At 44.1% G+C, this 16,667-nt stretch overlaps 1 protein-coding gene across 7 annotated transcripts in view; it reads left to right on the top strand.

Annotated features, from left to right (window-relative positions):
* The window catches only part of ACTN1 (actinin alpha 1), a 92,826-nt gene extending 80,517 nt beyond the window's left edge, over positions 1-12,309 (top strand). For 2 of the 7 annotated variants that reach the window (XM_083398362.1, XM_083398363.1), the window contains exons 15-21: positions 636-818; positions 1,480-1,614; positions 3,092-3,271; positions 4,963-5,109; positions 7,134-7,199; positions 9,491-9,649; positions 11,410-12,309. In XM_083398362.1, coding sequence (XP_083254488.1) covers positions 636-818; positions 1,480-1,614; positions 3,092-3,271; positions 4,963-5,109; positions 7,134-7,199; positions 9,491-9,649; positions 11,410-11,568 — 1,029 coding nt within the window. In that variant the 3' untranslated portion in view covers positions 11,569-12,309. Of the gene's footprint in view, positions 1-635; positions 819-1,479; positions 1,615-3,091; positions 3,272-4,962; positions 5,110-6,525; positions 8,387-8,545; positions 9,650-11,409 lie in introns of all 7 variants that reach the window. The other 5 variants (XM_083398360.1, XM_083398361.1, XM_083398364.1 and 2 more) reach the window with 4 other exon arrangements.
* The last annotated feature ends 4,358 nt before the right edge of the window (positions 12,310-16,667 follow it).

The raw sequence follows: 16,667 nt of genomic DNA, 5'->3' as shown, positions 1-16,667 counted from the left end.
AACATCTTGAGAGCCAGAGTTTGCCATCCCTTTGGGCTTATGCATCTTTCTCTTTAGAAAACAAGTATTCGGAACAGTTAAGTAAGTAATGCCTGCAGTAACTAAGCCAGCAGTCTCACACCAACATATGGAACAGGAAGCCATGTTGAAATCAGCAGGGCTTGCTTCTGAATAGACAGGTATAGATTTGGGCTCTGACTCAGTTTTCCTTTACCTTCCCCTATGCTAAACCATCTACTACCAAAGGGGAGCTTTCGCCATCCCTGCCTGCAACCCAGAAATGGCAGAGCCCAACCCCTAACTGATGTAAGAAAATGGCCTCCAAGAATACTAAAAAGGAAATGTGCTTTTGGCATTCTTGCCTTAAAATCTTTCCAGCATGTCCTTCAGTGGTCGTGCAGTAGGAAGTTTTAATTGCTGCACAATTTAATTTTCCACTGCTCCAGTGCACTTCCCTGCCTTTATAATTCTCATTTGTCGAAAAGGGAATCTTTCCCTGACACTGTTTAAATTATTCCAATGTCCTGTTGCACACACAGATTCTTCCATCCTGTGCTGGTGTTTTATAACGCAGCATGATGGGGAATGGGCTTGTTCTTTTTAAAAATTGTTTTTGTGTTTTCTGTTTCCTTCAGGGATTGACCACAGCCCATGAACAGTTCAAAGCTACCTTGCCAGATGCAGACAAGGAGCGACAGGCCATTCTAGGAATCCACAACGAAGTGTCAAAAATCGTTCAGACCTACCATGTCAACATGGCAGGAACCAACCCCTACACCACCATCACCCCACAGGAAATCAATGGCAAATGGGACCACGTGAGTTGCTTTCTAGGCTTGGCAATTATTCTTCTAGGTTGGAAGCCTGCTTTTGGAATTCTGGCAAGCAGCTCAATCTCAGACGTTTTTACTTGGGAGTAAATCCCACTGAATTCAATGAACCTCCTCCCAAGTAAGGGAGCATAGGATTGCAGCCTTAGTTGAAATTCTCATAGATGTGCAATGTAATATCTTGACTCTTGGTTTGCAGGCAAGTAATCCACAGTGCAGATTATAAAAGGTAATTCTGAACTCAGTTTTATTCTTGTGCTGTAGGAAATAATTTCCGCCTGTGAAATATATATTTATTGAGTGGTCTGGTGACTTAAGTCACCAACGCTCCCACCAAGTAGAATCAATTTATTTGGAGCAGTTACAGAAATATTGGCATTCCATCTTGACTTTTGGATGATTTGCTGACATTTCCTACGTTGCGTCTCACCTATAATAGATATGGAGGTGTTAATTTTCTTTTGTGGACATTAATCCACTTAAATGGAAATTTTTATTTTAATACCTACTTGTTCAGAAGAGGGCTGGATTTATCCTTTTGATTAACAGTGCACAGAACTTGGCTTCCCTGGCTTCAGAACGCTTTGTGTTTATTAAGGCTTAACAGCAGTAAGCTCAATTTTTCTAAGCTTTTTCATATTTGCTGAAGGTGAGACAACTAGTTCCCAGGCGGGACCAGGCTTTGATGGAAGAACATGCACGCCAGCAGCATAATGAGAGACTTCGCAAGCAGTTTGGGGCTCAGGCCAATGTCATTGGGCCCTGGATCCAAACCAAGATGGAGGTAAAAACTTGCTAATACTTAAAACTGCCGTTTTTCTGTTGAAGAGCCTCCTAGTTGGGCATTGTCTTTTCATCCTTTCAGTGAAAAGGATTTGTGCTGAGAGACGTCACCACTCTCTTTGGCCTGGTTTGCACAGCATGAAAACCCAAACCATGGCTTACTTACTGGGACTTTGCAAACCTGCTAGCTTCCAGAACAAACCTTGGCTACAGACGGTGGCTAAGAAGGAGAGCGCTTAACCATGATCTTGGCTTAGCTGCAACACTGTGCTGAGCTAAAGGACTGGGGAAGAACAAAGCGGCTGCAATCTCCCCCCGCACCCCTGAGCCAGTATATCTGTGCTAAGCTTTGCTTGCACAGTGGCCTTTCTTCCTCTCCTTACTAATCTTCATAAATACACATGTTCTTTGTTTAAGATACTCGATGGCCAGTGGTTACTTCTTATTTAAAAACCATTCTTATACAAGAAATTATTGAGGGTGGCTTTCTATAATAAAATGCTAAATTAAGTAGGTACTAAATTAACTGAGATGTGCCTTAGGAATAGTTTGTGCTTTGCATTTTTTGTCTGCATGTGCATGTTCCAGACTTGCACCATCTGAATTAGCTTCAGATTGGTTTTAAAACACATACACCACAACTGACTGTAGCTTCAGACCACATTGTACGTGCAGCTGTGCATATTTGTTTGGCTGTTGTTTTTTAAACTTGCCTACAGTCTGAGTACATGCAGGGGCATCTGGTCACAATCATAATACACATGGTTTTAAAACAATGTGTAGCTCCAGATCTGCTAGGCTCAGGTATAACTGATCTGTAATATGTACCCAATAAATGAAGCAAAGCCCTAACTTAGGGCTCCTCCTGACTTCCTTTTGAGCCACGTTTCTAGGCACAGTGGATGGCTTTGAGGTTTTCTTCCTGGGCCAGATCATCTCCCCTCTTTGAAATGGATCCAGTGGCTCTATCACTGCCTACCCCCCCCCCTCGGCTCTGTCTCCATCCCACCCCTGTAATGCCTCATTTCAGAGCCCTATACTAGTTATCACTGGTTACTAGTTACACCAGCTTCCCAACAGCCTGTGTTTTAGCCATATTGAAGATTTCTGCAGTGGCCCCAGTCAGCGGAGGGACACCTCCACCTAAATCCACCAGCAGCACTGAGCAAGGGATTAGGATAGTTTTGTAACTGTGCTAAAAAGGAAACAAATTTATTTTCTGAAAGCCCTTAACACAGCTGGGCAGGTCTTCAGTTGGTTTTAAATATTTAACTCAGTAGAGCTGCAGTGAATTATTCCAGTGACTTGGTTTTGTTTACCTGTTCTCTGAAAAACCTGCAAGCAAAGCTCTTTTCCCCTTGAGATGACAAGGCCTGTGATTAAAGCATGTTTTAGTCCATTTAGGGAACAGTTGCAGACAAATGCTTTACATGTTGAAACTTGTCACTCATCTGCTCATTTCCTTTGGGCTCGTGCAGGAGATTGGCCGCATCTCCATCGAGATGCACGGGACTCTGGAGGACCAACTCAATCACCTGCGGCAATACGAGAAGAGCATTGTGAATTACAAACCAAAGATTGATCAGCTGGAGGGAGATCACCAACAGATTCAAGAAGCGCTCATCTTTGACAACAAGCACACCAACTACACTATGGAGGTAAAGGCCAAGGGGAGTCTGTGCTGGTATAGCCCAGGCATGCAAGGAGTAATACCCTGAGCCACCCAGCCCTGCTCTTGATTAAACTGATGTTGGGGAGAAGGGTGCTAAACTAGTAGCACTGACTAGCCATGCAGACGTGTACAGATATTGACATAAAGCACTTCTGGCTAAAGCCTTCACTTGTACAAATGACAGAGAGGGTGACTGATTTAATGCTCAGTAGCACAGTCTGGGACCCCACCGGATTCACCTTTGCTTAAGACCCATAGTTTGCAGCCAAGATAGACTATTTTGACTGTGAGGAATAAGACCCTCACATAATGGGGACTGGCTAGCACATAAGGGATTACAGGTTTGTGGCAACAACCTTAAAAGTGTAGGAACAACACTGCAGACAAGTCTGAGGAGTCCATGTGAGTGGGCAGTCGCTGGAGCTTGCCAGCTGGTAAGAATTATCTATTAAAGTAGATATCTTGACAATATATTTTTTATATTGTGATTTTTTCTGTGAACTGCCCTGAGACCTCCGGGTATAGGGCGGTATATAAGTTCGATCAATCAATAAGGAATTCTGTGTTAGAAGCAGTGGCGTAGCGTGGGTTGTCAGCACCCGGGGCAAGGCAAGTAATTTCCGCCCCCTAACCCATGGATTTTAGCACTCGATTTTAGCACGCCTGGCACCCCCCCTCCACAGTGGGCGGCGACCCGGCGGCTCGGATCGGATTCGCACAGCCAGCACTGCAGTGAGAGAGAGTGAGCCAGCCAGCTAGGGGCAGAGAGCTGCGAATGCGAGCGCCCCCCCCCCAGATGTTGCACCCGGTGCGGCCGGCCCCCCCTGCACCCCCACGCTACGCCACTGGTTAGAAGCAGTTTCTTATCAGCATTGTCTAAATGTGGGGTGGGAACTGGGGCTAGGGGCTGCATTGCTCCAGTGGAAAGCTCACCCCCCACCAGCTCCCCAACTGATCAATGCAGATCAGCTAGGAAGGATGATATTTCCGTACCTACTGCAGTGCCAGGATGGGAATGAGAATCATTCTTTTTTCACTTCTCAGCCGATTGGCACAGACTATCTGAGGAGCATCCCCACTGCAGCCGTCTGGGTGGGGAGGTTTAAACCTCCAGTGCAGGACAATAGGGATGAAAACTGCCTACCACTCCTTGGCCGGCCCACACATCAGCTGTGGGTGATGGTGATTTTCTTCTCCATCACAGGGTGCCAGGCAGTTTAAACCTCTCTACCCAGGATACCTTGATCAGGAAGAAGAGCTGATTGGAGTGCTGAGGAGCAATAGGCAATTTTCATTCCCACGTAGAAGAAAAACCTTCCACCCAAAGTACCATTCGGTGGATGAAAATTATGCCCTCCCCACTTCTCCGATGGTCCACGCCAATGTGCACACACCTGGGGAAGCCAAGGGAGTGCTGTGGATTGCATAGGAAGGTGGGCTGGGTTAGGCCTACCCTAGTTTTAAATGAAAACCTAGGTCAGCTTTCCCCAACCTGGAGCCCTCCAGATGTTTTGGACTACAACACCCATTATTTGCAACCAGCATCGCCATGTGCTTCCTCTCCCTACTGAGCAGCACATTTTCCAAGTCTACAATCGCTTTACTGCATTTTGACTAGTCTCCAGATGCTGCTTCTCAACTTAAAATGTAGGCGGGAAATCGTTTTTTCTCCTCCAGCACATCAGAGTGGGCTGGGAGCAGCTCCTCACAACCATTGCTAGGACTACCAATGAAGTGGAAAACCAGATTCTGACTCGGGATGCCAAAGGAATCAGCCAGGAGCAGATGAATGAATTCCGCGCCTCCTTCAACCACTTTGACAGGGTAAGTGGCATGGGTGGTTGGGATGGTTGAGTTTAGTAGTGCCTGTAACTTCAGAGAGTTTCTCCATAGAAGCGAATGGAAACCAAGGCTCAGATTCTCCATGTGAAACCGCAGCTCAAGTAAAAAGTAAAATGTGGCAGAGTCCATTAACTTTAAAGCGTTTGGGGACTCAAAGGAAATGCTAACACAAATGTTTAAAAACCTTATCTCTTTGATTTTCAAACCCTTCTCAGATTTAATAGAAATGGCCACATTAACCTAATGAGCCTCCGTGAGAGTAGCTAATGGTTGTGGGGTTGTTTGTTTGTTGAACTTGATTACATGCCACTTCCTAGCAAAGCTCTTGTATGTTATCCATCCATTAGAAAATGTACAGTGATAACTCATTGCCCTACAAATATTCTACATGTGTAAGCTCACAGGTCAGGTATCGCTGTCAGTAAGCCTCTTGTTCAGGCCACACTGCCTGTGCTTCACGTTCTTCCTTCTGGATTGTTCTTAAGGTTTTTGCCTCAAAAAGACCGAGGCTAACCTTGCATGGAACAATCTTCAGCTCAAGCCACTGAATCCAGACAAAATACTGTTATGTCAGCAACAGCACAAAGGAAGACATCTGGCTGCACGGAATGGCTGTAGAAAATGTAGTCACTTCATGCGCTAATAGTGTATAGCTTTTAGGCGTGCTCTGTCAAGTCCTCTATCTCACTCGCATTTTAATGTAGCTTGTATTCACTATGTGAGTTGTTTTTGTTTGTTTTTTACAATTTAGAAAATACAAAGGCAATTTAATGTTGCGTCATATCTCTGGGTAAATGTCTAAATTAAAGACAAAGGTCTAGTTTTCAGTGCAGGGAGCATCAAGCAGGAGACTTGGTCCAAGTTCTGTTGCAAGGATAAACTTTTGGACTAAAAATGGCTGCAGAGTTGGGGCCACTCTAAACTACATGAACTCCCATGTTCTTCTAAATCCAAGGCTCCTCTAAGTGCAAAGATGCTTCAGCAACAGGATATTCCAAATGTGTCCAAGGCTTCTCTGCAGTCCAGGTGGTTCAATAAATGTTTTCTTCTAAACTTGTTGAAGAAAATGTAATTGTTTCTAATGAAAAGCAGTTTTCAAAGGAAACATTTGTCCCTGGTATGGTCATATTTTGTGAGAAAGAAGTGCAAAAGAAAAAAAGAAAAGGCAGCATTAGCACAATACAAAATGTGAGCACAGTATCTAACCTTGTGCACTTTTTATTTCTTCCCCTGTTTTATTTCCTGCATGCCATTCTCCCCCCAATCTCTCCCCACCTGCTGCATGGTGCACCTCCTCCTCCTCTCCTTGCCCCTTTCTTGTTCTCCTTCTCTTCTTCGTCTTATGCCACCACCCTACTGGCACTGCATGCCCTGCTGGCTGGCGCACTGCCTAACCAGGACCACTCCGGCACACTTGGCCCCGAGGAATTCAAAGCCTGCCTCATCAGCTTGGGTTACGATATTGGAAACGATGCACAGGTACTGAATGCTAGCAAGGAACTCAGGCAAATATCAAACCATAAGGGAATAACATATTTCTCCCTTCTCTTCTTTTTTGTTTTAATCCATCTTGTCAATGTTCTTTTATTTTATTGTGCATATTTCTGCATACCTTTGTATGTTTTGTCATAATTCCATTCTTTTCTTTATGCATTGTCAAATCATTTTTTCTCTTCTCGGTTACACATTCCATTTGCTTGATTCCCTAAAACTCTTCTTGCCTTCCTTTCTCTTCTCCATTTTTAAAAAAATTATCTTCCTATTGGTACCTTTTTCTTCTGGTTGTTGATCCTTAAACTTTCATCTGCTCCTTTATTTTCAATGGAATGAATCCATCTCTTTGTTTTCTTCAAATTATTTTCGTATTTTCTTTTGTTGTTCAATATATCTCATCTTCCATTTTTCCTTCATGCAAATCCATTCTTTTAACACCTTCCGTGAGTTCATCTCTACTTTCTATTCCTCTCTTTTCCCTTTCATTCTACCATCCCTTTATGACTGTGTAGAAGAAGACTGGCATGATGGATGCTGAAGATTTCCGCACCTGCCTTATCTCCATTGGTTACAATATGGTAAGGTAGAAGCATCTGCCACTTATATTCACAGTGGTATATTTGGCCCTTAAATGAGAAAAGGGCATACTGCTAGTGAACCCAGGTAAAGCTTTGTCAGTCCCGTGACTTGTGAATAAAATCTATGGCATCAGTGGCATATTTCTTTACAAAACGGATTGACTTCATACTTTATTTTTGGAAGTAGAATCAGAATCTAATCCAAACTGATTCCTTGTTGACCTCTGAATAAGTAGAACAAAGCAATGTCTAAGCCTAGTTCTCCCATGGCCATTTTGCTTTGTTTTTGCATTATAATTATGCATTTGTTGCTAAATCATTGTGAGCAGCCCACACAACAACCCATCACACTTGTCCTTCTGCTGTAAAAATAGTCAATTTTCCCACATTTAAACTGCGAGATTTGGTTTATCAAAAAATGTACATCCATTGGGGACGGAAGAAATTCAATGATCAGGGCTAGCATTTTGGCTTGCCAGACAGAAGCCCCCCCTCCCCTGCATTCAATTGCAGAGGTTCTCTCAGCCCCTGCCCCCAGAGCCAATTTGGGGCGGGGGGAGAAAAGTCAGGGAAAGCCCTATGACACATGTGAAAGTCCTTGCTGAAGGCTTCTACTTGACAGGATTCATTACTTGAATCCTGTTTTAAGGGGATTTTTTATTCAAACATTTTCGAAGCTCCCCTTTGGCCAAAAATGGTATTTTGTGTCGGTCTCACAAATCCATAAAAACAACTGGATTTATTCGCAATAAAAACAAACAGCAAAACCAGCAATATATCAACCAACAGATGAAAACCATTTAACTGTGCAGTGTGGGATGCAGCTGCACAAGAGTCTTGGGCACCTTTTCTGTTAAATACTCTATGCATATTTTCTGTGACATCAACACAGCTCTCTCTAGGCATGTCTTTGCCATTTTGTGAACAGTTCATATTTTCACAGTGAAAGGCAAACCATCTTTACTCTGAAGAAACTCCTACGGTAGTTAGTGGGGTTTATTCCAAGGAAAGTGTACAAGAACTGCAATCCCACAGGGCAACTGTATACTCACATTTTTCTGGAACTGGAGCTATGCTGGTAGAAGTCGTTGGAAGGGAAATTAGCTATAGCCATCAACTGAAGGGCTATAGGATATGATGACGGTCTGTGCCTTCCCATACTGCCTATATTCCACCCATCAGTCCCAGTGGCCCCATGGCAGCTAAAATTAGTAGTACTAAGAATGCAATGCTATTTTCCAAAGAAGTGTATTTTCCAAAGTTATCCATTCTTTCAATCAACAGAGACAGGATGCCTCATAATATAATCTCATATCTGGCAGTACTACTAATTTTAGCTGTCACAGGGCCACTGAGCTTATCTTCATCAGACTCTGTGATCTCAAATCTTTGGTCTGGAGCTTGCCCCATCCATGTAAGTTGCTGCAACTGAATTCCATGAATTTTGCTACCCCACATCTTACACTGCTCATGTGCATAGCCCATTTGCATGGGCTAGAAAAAAGGAGGGGGATTCAGCAATAACATGCAAATCGGCTCCTAGGCTTATTCTTGCCACAAAATTTATAAAGAGGGAAAAGGAAGTTGCTAGTGAACACATTACAGTTCTCAAGCACCCAGTTCTAAGATATGAAATCTGGTGAATCTTAATCTCCAGTGAGATCAGCTTTTGGTAACCATGTTCCCTAACCATGAAACTGTCAAGGGCACTTTTATTGTGTTTCCCTTCCTATAAAGAGGGTGTTTCTACACAGCAGCTTCTTGTGGACTTGGTGCCATGCAGTGCCCACACTCAACAGCAGCAGCATCACAATAATATAGCATTTGGGCGGTGTTTGGTTGGAGCTTGAGGAATGTCTCTACCTGAAGCAGTTACGCCATTGGCTTCCATTGGTTGCTGTCTTATCAGACCTGTGATAAGGGGTAGCAGCCCCATTCTTTGGGTGTCAGTGCTGAGACTACTACTTGGTGCCAAACATTTATGAGCTTGTCTTCCTTATAACTTCAAATGCAAACTACTTCAATTAATTCTTCATGTGATACATCCTCGATGCCTTTGGAACAGCCTTCCCAAACTTAGTGCCCTCCAGATGGATTGGACTACAACTCCCATCAGGCCCAACCAGAGCAGCAATTGTTAAAGAAAATGGGGGTTGTAGTCCAAAACATCACTGGGGGTGGGGTGGCCAGTTTGCAAAAGGCTATGGTGTGTTTCCATAACAAATGCCTATTTCATCCTTTCCTGTCACCAGTAGATTGAGTTGTTGCTAACTTCTTGTATCTTTGTCCAGGGGGAAGCAGAGTTTGCTCGAATTATGAGCATTGTAGATCCCAACCGCATCGGAGTAGTGACGTTCCAAGCCTTCATTGATTTCATGTCCCGGGAAACTGCAGATACTGACACAGCTGACCAAGTTATGGCTTCTTTCAAGATCCTGGCTGGAGATAAAGTGAGTTCAGACTTTTGTGCGCTACGTGGTTTTAGGATTGGTGATGTCAGGGACTGGCTAGATGAGGAGTGGTGGAAACAGCCTGACCAAGATGCCCCCCCAGGGAGAGTGCAGTGGAAGACAATTTAGACCCGGTGTTGGTGTCTGGGTGTTGGATGACCAAACACACCCCAGAGGAGGAGAGCTGGGAGATACTGGAGTTGAAAACTTGCCAGCTCCTTCTCCCACTCCCAAAACAATGCCCTTTCTTTATGTAATAGAGCAGAAAACTAGGCAGACACAGAGAAGCTCCCTTGGGACTCACTGTAGGCAGAGGGAGGGATATGACACAGAGAAAATAGACTAGCTGGGGAGGAGGAAGACACCCTAAGCAACAGCTTATGCTGAGGGAGCATATGTCATGAGTCTCCATGACTCTGATTCTTAATGAAACTGCTAGCTGCAAGTTTCCTGTCTGACCTTGTCTCTCTCTGATCTTCGCTGAACTGTGCTACATGTCAGCGCTTCCCTGTGACAGCTGAAATGTAAAAATATAACCTGGGTTTTTCAAATAAAGATTTTAGGAATGTGTTGTAATGAAACAAACCCTTTATTTCAGGTTGGCTGAAACATACATATAACCTGTTTTTGCTTATGGTAATTTGGCCCAGTTTGGCCTGCAAGGCCATTTCCCTCCAACCCACACAACCACTGGTCACGAGTGTCGTCAGCTGATGGGTCAGAAGACAGGGTTTAATCCTGCATTTGGCCGCACACCCTGTTCCCAGTAGGGAACAGGATCATACAGCCAAGGGAGCAGGCTTTAATCCCTACTCATTAGCTGATGGGTGGAGTTTAAAGCTCTTCCCAGAAGTGCTGTTTGAAGCAGGTCACACTTCTACTTTTTTTACTCCAGTGGGGTCATGGCAGCAGGATAAGGGAGAGGAGTCTCCCCCTCCACCCCACTGAGACAGCCTGCCCACAAGCTAAAAGGGGGAGCATTTGCAAACACCGCTTTTCCAAAGGCAGCCTCCAGTAATAAGCAGTACTCCATATGCACATTGGCTGATGGCAGGGTGATCCTGACTAGTCTGGGTGCGTGTGAGAACTCTCTGCAGGGAGCTCTCTCACACACACCTGAACCTGCTCAGGTAGGTTTTCCACATGGCAGACAGCAAGGTCCTGCTAACAGGAAGATTTTTTTCCTTTGAAATGAAGCGGGGGGGTCTATCCGTTAGCTACACCTTGCTACCTGCTGCTTTCAGGACTTCAAAACACCAGATCCCCTGATGTAATTTGTGACATTAGTTGATGGATAAGGATCTGGCCTGTGGAGCCAAAAAGGTTCCTCATCCCTGTCCTAATACTACAAATTATAAAACAGGCTTCACCCCAATTGGGAAGCAACAGAAACTCAGAAAATGCATATCAAATAAAACCACTAGTCGTACCTTGGATCCCAAACTCCCTGGAACTTGGACGTTTTGGCTCCTGAACACCACAAACCCGGAAGTGATTGTTCCGGTTTGCAAACGTTCTTTTGGAACCCGAATGTCCGACGGGGTTTCCGCAGCTTCTGAAGCTTCATGCAGCCAATCAGGAGCCGCAATTTGGTTTTCGAATGTTTTGGAAGTCGAATGGACTTCCGGAACGGATTCTGTTCAACTTCCAAGATATGACTGTATTTAATTAATATGGAAATAAGTGCAATTTACATTAATAAATTTGTGCCTGCCTCATCTAGTTAAAATAAAAAAGGACACCCCTCTGTTCTCTTGCAGAATTATATCACTGTGGATGAATTGCGACGGGAACTGCCTCCTGATCAAGCTGAATATTGCATTGCTAGAATGGCACCTTATACCGGGCTGGATTCTGTACCTGGTGCCCTGGACTACATGTCTTTCTCTACAGCTCTCTATGGCGAAAGTGACCTTTAACTATTACCTATCTATCCACCACACATCCTTACCCTCTCCCATCCAGGAGCACTTTTCTTTCTGTTTGCAAAGCGGGCTCTGCTCTGCCTTTTCTCTCCCCTCCCCTCCGCCCTTCCTGTTTCCACTTCAGATCCCAGATCCCATTTGGGGTGGGGGCAGCAGAGGGGGAAATGTTGAAACGAAACAGTTTATCATGCCCCTAAAAGATGACGGTTTACAAAATTATTTTCTGCAGAAAAAGAAGTTACATATCAGCAAACGTATTTTATTACAGAAAAAAAAGTATTTTTCTCCAAGATTGAAGCGTAAATAGAAAATGTTAAAAGTATTACACAAAATGTATACGGTTTGTTTTTCTTCTTCTTGCCATTCAGACATAGGAAATGGAGTTTCGTGTTGCGTTCCATCCTGAGATTCCCAAGCCCAGCGCCACTCCCCCCACACCTGTCTCTATTTCCTTATCACATTTATTTTAAGAGGCAGAGGCACACAAGTGCATGTATTGCTGGTTCACTTGTTTCATGAAAATATTTTACAATAAAACTTTTTGAAATTGCTGTGTTTTTTAGGGAAAAATAATGTACACAGCTCATGTTTTCATATTTAATTAAAATTGCAATATGCCTACTTTGTGTTGTTGCTGAAAGTTGTCTGGTTTCCAAACATGGCGCTTGAGAGTTGGCATCTTTGATATTGCTTGTCACAGACCATATTAAAAAGAAAACTTATTGTGATAACAAATCTAGACTTCATTCTTTTGTCTAGTTAACTTGTTTCTCTATAACCAGAAAGGCTTTCCAACACTATTCAGAATGCATTGGTAGCTTGGAGGGTTTTTTGTATATTATTCTGATGTTCATGTTTTTACCTGTTTTCTTAAATGCAAGACACCAAAGTGCTTTCCTCTCCTCCACTCTGCTTTGGAATTGTATTGATGTTTATGTGGCTTCAAATGGAGATAATCTTAAGATAACAAAAGATAAACTTGGACCAAACATGAAGTATGCAAATTGCTGGAACTTGCAGCTTTTTTCCAGCAAAGAAATAATTAGCAGTCAATTTTCCTGTTTTAAAGAAGGTTTTTAAGTGACTGACAACAGTCTTATACATGTCTTACTCAGAAGTCCATGGAGTTCAATGGGACTTACTCCCAGCTAAGTGGGTATAGGACTGCAGTCTTACAGCATGTTCCTATGCAAGCTTACTCAATGTTAAGCCACACTGCACAGTCATACCTTGGGTTGCGAATGCTGCAGGTTGTGCGTTTTTGGGTTGCAGGCCATGCCAAACCCAGAAGTACCGGAACAGGTTTCAGTGCTCGCGCATGTGCAGAAGCACCGAATCGCGTCACGCGTGTGCGCAAACCCGGCACTGCGGGTTGCGAACGTGCCTCCCACATGGATCACAACCTGAGGTATGACTGTATTCAGTGTGTCTTGCTCTTAGGTAAGGGTGCATAGGATTGCAGCCTTAATTTTATAAATACTCTCATCTTATTTGATGAGCCATTGCATTATTTCCAATCCTAAGCATTGGAAGATATGAAATCCACATCTTCCCCCGCCCCCAATGTACAATTGGCTCTAAAGCAATTGTTTTCGAAACCAATAAATTTTGTGTGTTTAGTTTGTCTTGGGATTTTCTTCCAGCTTTTGTGTATGTTTTTGTTCTCGTATCCACATCTCTGTAGGTGTATCAACATATTCTTAAACACAGGGGTGAGGGGGAAAGGGAAGCTTTGAAGGACGGTGAATAGAAACCTGAAGATTTTACAAGAGGAAGTACCACAGGCGGCTACTGTGAAAAGCTGGCAGCACTGTGCTGAAGTGTCTGTCTCATCTTTCTCTCTCTCATCTTTGTTAGGAACAAATGTTTTTCTCCATTGCCAGTTTTCCCCCAAAGGTATCTGAGCCTGTGTAAATGATCAGGATTCTTGCTGCAGTACTGTAATTTAATTGTTGTTCCAAGAACAAGATCCCTATTGAGCAATAATCTGCAAATTCACACGGGACACCTATATTTGTCTGTGGTTATCCAAGTAGCACCAAGGCTAGTTAATAAGAACTTTGCTTCAGAGTACCCTCACTTTTAAATTTTGCTGTGATGGTATCAGTTTATTATTTAACAGTTTATTATTTAACTGGAAGGTCATTACAATATTGTATACAAATACAGCAGCAGCAATAAAATTAAAATATTTTGCTTCTAGCAGGCCTTTTATGCATGTTTTAAAACATCTTTGAGAAATTAGCTTCTTGACAATTCACTACCTTTCTGCACATACCCACTTCAGCCACTTTACTTTCATACTGTATGTATCTCAGGTGAACAAAATGATTTCTACTCCGTTCTCTCATTGGCATTTGGTCTGCAGCCTATAAGGTCGAATATAAATTTCCCCTAAGGCACAACACACATCTTTAGTAGTACTGGAGAATCTCTTATTCTCTGTAATCCTGCACCTTGCTGAAATTCCCTTTTCCACCCAGGTATGTATATGTGTATACAGTATATACCCACAGGTCTCAGGGCAGTTAAAGATGCAGAAACACTCCTCTTTTTCACCTGTCCATTATGAAATCTAAGCATCCAAAAGGCCCTTTGGAGGGAAATCTATATTCAGTGCTGCAGCTCCAGTGGCACAATAGATGTGCGCAAAACAAAGCTTCCTCTTCCTCTCCTGCCCGCCACCCCGTGTTCATCCTCAAAGTCCTCTCCAGAGGGTTGGGGGACCCTCTGGAGCAGATTGGGGATGGGGGAATGAGAGGGAACAGCAGTCCCTAAGGCTGAGCATCAGAAGAGGAGGAAACTGGGAGTATCATCTGATAAACCTCAGCTGCAGAGAAAGGCGGGTGGATGAAAGGAGCAGTAGCCAGAACTGGTTTGAGGCCTATTAATGTGGGAGGGGCAGAAGCTGAGATGTTGCTGATAGGGAATTCTAGGAGCTATGGGACCGGATGGGGGGTAGCAGCAGCTTGTGGTCCTGCTGGTAGCTGAATAGTACAGACCTGTCTGCTAGAACTAACAGTGGAAGAGCCAGAAGGATGTTAGCTGAGCTGTTTCTACTGATCACGGGGGTGGGCACTGTTGCATGCCATATGCTGCCATGCATTTTTACCCATCTTCTGAGAAGATGAGCACAGGGACGCTAACATCCCACTACTATTTTGAAAGGTGAGTTTGGTGAGACTCCATAGTTGTTGTTCTTATTAATTATCAGTCATAAAATTTATATGTCACCCTCCACCCAAATATCACAGGGATGTTTACAGTATAAAAATACAAAATACATATCATAATAACAAAAAATACATACACATACACACACACACACGTTCTCCAAGCAGACAAACTTGCAGCCCAGAGCAGAGCCTAAGCTCTTCTCTACTCCCACCATCTTGCCCCTCAGGAGGCAGAGGACCCTGTTGCACCTTTGCTGACAGATTGAACAGGAGGCTGAGGATACAATATTTCCCACCATGTACAGGTAATCTTACTGGATTAGGCAGTATCAGTCAAAGGGGTCTCTTGGACGGAGGGCAGCAGTAGCCACTATTAAACAGTGTCCCCAAGTATGTTGGTGTTACCAGTTGGGCAGAATTTTGCTAACCTCACGGGTGGCGCTGTGGTCTAAACCACTGAGCCTAGGGCTTGCCGATCGGAAGGTCGGCGGTTCAAATCCCCACGACAGGGTGAGCTCCTGTTTGCTCGGTCCCTGCTCCTGCCAACCTAGCAGTTCGAAAGCACGTCAAAGTGCAAGTAGATAAATAGGTACCCCTCCGGCAGGAAAGTAAACAGCATTTCCATGCGCTGCTCTGGTTTCGCCAGAAGTGGCTTAGTCATCCTAGCCACATGACCAGGAAAAACTGCAGACAAATGTCAGCTCCCTCAGCCAGTAAAGAAAGATGAGCGCCACAACCCCAGAGTTGTTCGCGACTGGACTTAACTGTCAGGGGTCTTGTTGGTTCAGACTTTGGCCAGAGGTTATCAATTTTCTGTTCAAGGTTACATAGCTGGGAGGATAGCACATCAATCTTCTTGAATATGCAATTTAGGGTTCTGACCACAAGGTGGAGATGTTCATGTTGTTCTTGTCTTGCTCCGGCGTCCTGCACCACCCCCAGTGAGGCACTCCCTCCTCCTCCGAGTTTGCCATCCACAGCTTTAATCTGGGATGAAAGTAAAGGTAATTCCTCTGGTGTTGACGTTGTTTCTGGAGACATTAGGGGGTGAAAACGGTTCTGAGTTTTCACCCTATAGCAGTGATCAGTGGGGACACTCCATTTGCCAGACACAGGGGGGTCGGTTTTTAGTTGTTTGGCTCTTGGGGAGGACAGAGCCTCGTCACAGTCCCTTAGGCGTTTGCCTTGGCCCATCATTGTGAGTCTTTTAAAATAACGGTGCTAAAAGGTAATAAAAGTAATAAAAATAGAAATATAACCTAATGTGAGCTGGCGAAAAAACCAGTGTGTCAAAGGCTGCTGAAGGATACAGTTATCTGCTCGTTAAAGCTGATTTGCGATGCAGGCTTTGCAGGTTATCGGCAATGTGAACTCCTGGCGTGGGCTCCAACACCCTGGAGCAACCTTCAGCAAGAACTTGAAAGGCTGGGAGCCACAACACAAATTTTAGGGAGGGTTCGAAATGAACTCCAGCAGATGCGTCTTACCTTGTCGCCATTTCTACAGCAACCTCCCCCGTTCAATCCAAAGCAATCCTCCTTCGTCAGACTTAATTAAAATCTGGCATCACATCAGTGGAAAGTCCAGCAATTACTTGACTGGCAGAATGCAAAATTAAAGTAAATAGCTTACTCCAGTGGTTGTAAGATCCAAATTGGGAGGAGAGGTCGGAGAGAACTGGAAGGAGGAACCTTACACGGAAGCCATCTTGGAAGCAGTCCACCGATCTCACTCGTCTTGAAAATATCCTTGAACAGGGGATTTTCTCTTCGTGCAGCTTAAAGATTTTTCTCCAGCATCTCCGACAAACTTAAAACTTGTCCAAGTCCAGCAAACTGTAAACTGGCATACAATAGGTTGGGAGCTGGGCCTCCTGTCCAATGAGATTTAAGCTCCAGGGTACCACAAGATTCCTTT

This window comes from Podarcis tiliguerta, assembly GCF_965153285.1.
Source record: "Podarcis tiliguerta genome assembly, chromosome: 1".
NCBI lineage: Eukaryota > Metazoa > Chordata > Lepidosauria > Squamata > Lacertidae > Podarcis > Podarcis tiliguerta.
The sequence above is the reverse complement of the archived record's forward strand: the minus strand, read 5'-3'. Positions and strand labels throughout refer to the sequence as shown.